This window comes from Lactuca sativa, chromosome 8 (assembly GCF_002870075.4).
Source record: "Lactuca sativa cultivar Salinas chromosome 8, Lsat_Salinas_v11, whole genome shotgun sequence".
NCBI classification, from domain to species: Eukaryota; Viridiplantae; Streptophyta; class Magnoliopsida; order Asterales; family Asteraceae; genus Lactuca; species Lactuca sativa.
The window spans coordinates 323,053,410-323,060,144 of NC_056630.2; the positions used below are offsets into that span (position 1 = coordinate 323,053,410).

A 6,735-nucleotide genomic window follows, 5' to 3' on the forward strand; every position below is an offset into this window, starting at 1 on the left:
TAACAAAGCTTCAAATAATACTCATTACGATTGTGTTAGGTGCGAAAAATAGTCTTTAATGATCGTACCCACCACTCACTTTAAAGTTAAATCTGCTTTTTGATTGGGATCATCGTGCTACAAAAGATATACATTTAATTTCATATAAAACGTTAGTAATTGAAAATAAAAAAACAAGGTTTCAAAATTACTTTTCTAATTTGGTTTATGAAATAAATAGCAACATGCTTTTTATATAATAATAAATAGTTCATATAAAAGGGCAGAAAAAAGGGGAAAAAACAATTTTAGGTCATTATGCGGAGTGGCCTATAGCTCCGCGGAGACACAATTTTGGTCGTTTAATTCATTCAGCAGAGGCAATACATCAATTCGCGAAGTACCCTCTGCGGAATGACGTACATCTCCACGGAAATGGATCTTCCCAAAATTCGAATGGGCTGTTAATCCTAACATCTACCAAATCAAAATCTATATATATTCACGACAATCAATTGGATTTTCGTAACATTTGAACCATAAATATATACAATACGACATTAATCAAAAGAGGGGAATATGAGAAATACCCGGGAACCGTATCCATCAGCGAAAATATTGGGGAAATTGCCCTCCATCGGTGCCGGATTTTGCTGTTTCAAGTCGATTTTACCAGAAAATGACGTCGTTGTCGCCGGGTTTGAAGTAGTCGCCGGAAAAAAAAATCGAAGTACCCTATCAATGTGGATAGAAGTTCGAAGTCGAAGAGGAATCGGGGGACAATGAGGGACCAAAGAGGGGGACCATTTTTATCAAAGAGGAGAGTGGTGAAATTATGAAAATACCCCCTCTCCGCGGAGAATTCTTCGTTCCGTGGAGCCCCGTAGAGGCTCCTCTGCCGAATGCATGACTATACCCGGAAAAATGATTTTTCATGGCTAAAATTAGAAATGCCCCCCTCCCCCTAATAAATGATTATAGCCGGTATTTTTCACTGTTAAAGAGTGGAGTTACAATTAAATAAAAAATGAAATGTTGATATGACACTGACGTGACAATCTATTGAACTTCATTGAGTTCAATGAATTGTGGATGCCTTTATTTATATAAAAAACTCAATCGAAGAAATATACATACAAAAACTCAAGAACATTTCGTAAGTTGGCAAACTTAATTCTGATGTTACACACCACTTTTATGGATTACATCGTTATTTTTGTACCGCATCAATAATTAATACCAAGACCTAATATCGATCATGTCTTTGTTGTGTCACGTGTGATAGAAATCAAATCCATAAAGTATGAATGTTTAATAACTATCACTGAAAGACATAAAAGCTAATGAATGAGTGTCTCATAAATTCATAAGTACAAAATTTTGCATTATTCTTGAATTGACAAGAAACAAAGAAAGAAAAAGAAGGGTTATATATTGATTTCCCATTTTGCCCTCGACGGGTTATTTGTATTACGATTCACACACACACACACAAAACTAGCACCCGTTAACTTTGATGGCCTTTTGCTTAGGCTTCTCCGCCACTATGCCATCGTTTCCGGCTAGTGCTCGGTACTTGTCTTTCCGGGTAAAGCTGGTACACTCATAAGAAAGCGTGGCTGCAATCACCCTCTGTATATAATTCGCCACCTCATGGCTAGACTTGCCGGAGCTGCATGTTAATTCAAGCGGCAACTTATTCAAGAAAGTAACTTCATACGACGGACTAGGATTCATGAAGAAGTAAAACGGGTCCATTCCTTTCCACCCTCTCGCGGTGGTGCCATGGAACATGCTCATCTTGTTGACCATCGCCACCGGAACAAGGTGGTCAGTCAACTCTGCAAACATGGCGGAGAACCGGAGTAGAAATGGTTCCCGGCAAGTGGTACCTTCCGGGCAGATAGCTAAGTCTCCTTCTTCTAAAAGCTTCTTGATCATAGACGCATCAGTTTGCCGGTCACGGGTTAAACGAACGGTCTTGATCGGAGAGATGATCTCGGAGAGACGAGAGACGGAGTATGTGACGGCGGGGATGGGGCGGCCGAGGGCACAGGATAGGAAAATTGGATCAAGGAGAGTACGATGGGAGCAAATGAAGAGGACACCGGTTTGGCCGGAGGATTTCGTTACCGGTGGTGGAGGGTTGCCTTTGACGGTGACACGTACACCAAGAGCCCAGAAGGCGTAGTAGACTATTGGCATCGGGAGGAGTGAGCCGGCGGCGATACGGAGGCATGCGAGGATGAAACCGATCGGAATCCATAATACGGTGAGGAGGGCCATTATGGGGTACGGCTTTAGAACCAGCCGGCCGTCGTGAAATACGATTGGCTTCGGTAGCTTGTCGTTTGGTAGTGGCTTTACTTCTGGATTGTATTGGACAATATAACTCTCCTGCAAAAAATATTATAAAAAATGGATTAAAAGATATTTAACCACAAAAATACAAAAAAAGAGATATCAATCATAGAAAAAGTGAAAAACAATAACTGTATTTTCTTGGGTAACTACTATAATAAAACTAGAAATTGATCTTTACCCGCTACCCATAATGACACATTCATAAGTTCTAACTTCTATTTTGCAGAGGGGTAATTTATAAATTTGATATTATGTAAAAACCACTTTTCAAATCTTTTTTTTTAATCACGTGGATCATTTGATGTAAAAAAATGCATATAAATCTTTTATGTAAATTACAAGGACAAGTCTATAATCAAAGTCTCAAACCAAAAGAATTTACAATTTTTATACAAACATTTTCTATAAAAAAAAAAATGTACATAGACTTTTTTTTTTGTAAATTACAAGAAAAATATTTGTAATATTTTCTACATGGAAACCAAAACTTTCAATATACAAATATATTAAAGCCAAAATCTAAAATCTAAAACTCTAAACTATATTATTCACAAATCACTATTATATATAATAATTAACAACCCTATTTGTAAAATCCGTTTCTCACAAGTAATTTTACTTTACTTTGACGTATTATCATTTCTAACAGTTATATATACTATTAAATCATATAGCCCTTAGAAACAACAAAGATTTAATCCTACAAAACTTATAAATCATATTATTTTGCCACAAAGCTTTTACATATTGAAATATTTAGTCCTATAACAAAGATTTTATATTTTAGCAGATTTAGTCCATATAAAATCTTTTAGCAAATTTAGTCCCTACAACAAAGATTATATATTTTGATAGATTTTAATCCGTGCAACATAATGTTTTATATTTTGATAGAATTAGTTCCTCTAATTTTTTAATTTATAGAAAAGGTCTTGGAAAGCTTGTTTTATTTTATTATTATTTTTTTCAAAAACAGTCCATATGTGTAACTTTTTTATATTTTGGTAGGTTTGGGCCATGTGTACAAAACTAATTATAAAAATTGTCCCTATAATTTATAAAAAATGTCTCTATATTTTGTTGAATTGTGGCTTCTAATCTCTGGCTTTCACTAAACTTACATAAAAAACCAACCCCATTATGTAGCATGAGTATTTTCTAGTTACAGTGAAAAACCTACTATTTTATAAAGCTATTGAGAATTTCTCTAATCTCTAAATGTAAATAAACATCTCATTGAATATAAATCATCCTGGAATTTTTATAAAGAAATAATTAATATATTATGAAATTGTATGGAATTTACAAAATAAAAACGCATAATTTTACACAAATAACCAATAGCATAAAAAACATTATATTTTGTCATTTTTTTAACAATTGAATTTTAGTTTATGTTAAAAAATCATTTATCATTTTGATTAACCACAACTATTATAACCTATAACGATTAGTCAAACATCAAATTTTAAGAAATAGTGGTTAAATCAAATTCTTGACGAAATATATCGATTTTTGTATTTTTGTTAAAATTAGTAAAAATTGTTGAATATAGTATTTTGTTATTTGGTTTTCATTTTTTTTTTGTATTTTTTTTTGAATAATTTATTTTTCTCACAATAAAATATTTTTATAATTTTACTGCTTTAAATTGTATGAATTTTGTGAATGATTTTTAGGTTTTAAGAAAAATAATTTTTGCAGGCGAGTTTATTTTTATCGAAAAAACTGATTGAAACATAACTTGACCATTCCGAATAAGAATTCAACGATATTTAGAATAGGTTATATAACTGTTTCATGTGTTTCATAAAAGTTGTACCGTTAAACTATATTAAGGAAAACCTAGCATACGATTTGGTTTTTCAAAACACACAAAAAAAACCCAAAATCAAGCGGTTTTTCTACCCAAATAATTCAAATTAAATGGTTTTTCAATCCAAAAAAATAAAAATAAAATAATAATCATCGAACCCAAAAAAAACTGAAAATAACTAGTATCCCCCGAAACTTAAGAATTTTTCAAAAAAAAAAAAAAACAAAACTTTACGGTTTAATATCGACATATATCAATATAGATACATGTTTATAGAGGAAAATATTATAAATTTGGATACATTAACTTTTTTTTTTTTTTTTTTTTTTGTATAAAAATAAACTTTCTAAAAGTTCAAAGAAAAATTAAAAATGGATAATAGTTAGCCATGATTGTATTTTGGAAATACCGAAATATTTATGGTCTTTGGAATAAGGAGTCAAAACCAGAATTTGGAGTTTAATTAAACTTTTATCTAAAAATTGGTAAAAAAAAAAAATTAGCATAAATTAAAATTGCATATTTAATTCTAAAAAGTATAGAATATAATAATTTTATATTATCAGCCCTTACAAAATCAATAAGCAAATGATATACCTTTGTCATTGAACTATTTATAAAATCTAATCTAATCTAATAAATAAAAATTATTTTGTCATATGATATTTTGTTTTTCATTTTGTCACATGGTTTTTTCTAACTTTTATTTTTACTTGCCATTTTTTAAGGTTTTCAATTTTCTTATATTAAATTTCTAAAATTTACAGTTATATATAGGATGTTCTCATTATATTCATATAAAGTTATCATTATATTAGTTTGAAAATAAATTCAATAAGTGTTACAAAGATATTGATTTCTTTTCTTTTTTCAATTATAAATTACTTTATAAAATATTGTATTATTTATATATTGATATTATATTTTTCTTTTATAACCCATGTAATACCGGACTCAAACCTAATATTTTATTAAATGCATCCAAATCAACGTGAGTTTCTAAAAAAAACTCATATTTTGAAATATAATTTATAAACATCCCGTTCTATTATTTTGGTAATTTTTATGATTAATTCTTACATAGTATATTGTATTATTGTATAGTTTACACAATTTATGCACATGTTTACCTTGCATAGTGCCATGAATGGAAAGTCTGTTTGCCGATCACCAAGCCCAATTTCCGGCCGTTTATCGCCGAACTCTTTCAGAAGAGCCTCTGCCTTCTTCTCAGAAACAAGCACCCCAGGGCTGAGCACAAACCCCGTCGCTCTACCCTTATAAGTTCCGATCTCCGTTCCTAACACCAAATCCGCTCCCAAAAACTCCTTCAAGAATCCCTCCACCATGATCCTCGGATTCGCCGTGAGCACACACCGCTTCCCACAGGCGGAGAACACCCGCCATGATTCAGGATGGAGATCACTCGAATAAAACTTCGGTAGCACCGCTTGACCAACTGACTCAATATCCGAAACTTTCATTCCGGCATATGTTGCGAATATAAGAACCTGAATTCCGGCCGACTCTGATACGAAGTAGTAAAGAAGTCCAGCCAATGGAGCCGATAGGAGCACCATGAGAAGCCTTAGGGCGCCGCCGGCTTCAAAAGCAACCAACGCAAAGTAAGGGAAAGAGCTCCGTCCTCTCAGAAGAGTTCCGTCCATATCCGCCACCACTGTATGGTTTTCCCGCCCGATGGAGCTGCAGGTTTCGACCGTTGGGAATGGTGTCGCATTATTCTTCATTTTGGGTTTTTCTTTCTGTGGACAGAGGTGATTTCTCTCGAAATTTAATTGAAATTGAAATTTAAGGTGTTTGTGAGATATATAAACCATTTTAAAGTGGAAAAAGTCCAAGTATTTGAGCCAAGGATCATAGTTTGCAACGAGAACTCATTAAAGGACAATTTTGGTGGGTGATAACAACATATCAAGTGTTCTTGTTCTTGTTGGATATTTTTTCTTAGAGTGCAACGTCAAATATTTTTAGTTTAGTTTTTTCGTTTTCAAGATTCATATTTTCCTAAGATTCAAATATTGAAGTTTTACTATGTTGAGAATATGTTTTGAAGCTTCAAAATACTTTGACGGCATGATAGTTTCACTGTTAACTTCAAAATTAAGGGTTGCTTTAAAGTTTCTTTGTCTCGGTTAAAACTTAAAGGTATATAATATTGATGTTTTACTATGTTGAGAATGGTCCCTCTACTTTGACGTAATATGTGTGTTTGGTCCTAACAACTTTTCTTTAACTCGTATAGTCCATATATTATGTTTTTATTGCGTCTTTAGTTCCTTACCGACTTGAATTGACTATATTGCCTTAATGATATTTGTTTTTATCTTTTTGTAATTATTATTGATTACTTATAATTAAAAAGAAATGGTAATTAACTTTGTGCTGAAGAGGCGGAGTGGCAACGTCAATTTGTAGAGGACATTCCTGAATGGCCTAAGCCGATAACGGCCATATGTATACATTGTGATAACCAATCGGCAATTGGTAGAGCTCAAAGTACAATGTATAATGGGAAATCAAGGCACATTAGACGTAGACATAAAACGATACGACAA

At 32.6% G+C, this 6,735-nt stretch overlaps 1 protein-coding gene across 1 annotated transcript; it reads right to left on the reverse strand.

The window, feature by feature from the left end:
* Nucleotides 1–1,346: 1,346 nt before the first annotated feature.
* On the reverse strand, nucleotides 1,347–5,913 carry LOC111921114 (glycerol-3-phosphate acyltransferase RAM2). The gene is made up of 2 exons (XM_023916693.3): nucleotides 5,290–5,913; nucleotides 1,347–2,376 (listed from the first exon to the last, which is right to left on the reverse strand). Exons 1-2 carry the CDS (start codon nucleotides 5,905–5,907, stop codon nucleotides 1,477–1,479), a joined length of 1,518 nt encoding a protein of 505 aa, XP_023772461.1. The 5' UTR covers nucleotides 5,908–5,913; the 3' UTR covers nucleotides 1,347–1,476.
* Nucleotides 5,914–6,735: the final 822 nt, after the last annotated feature.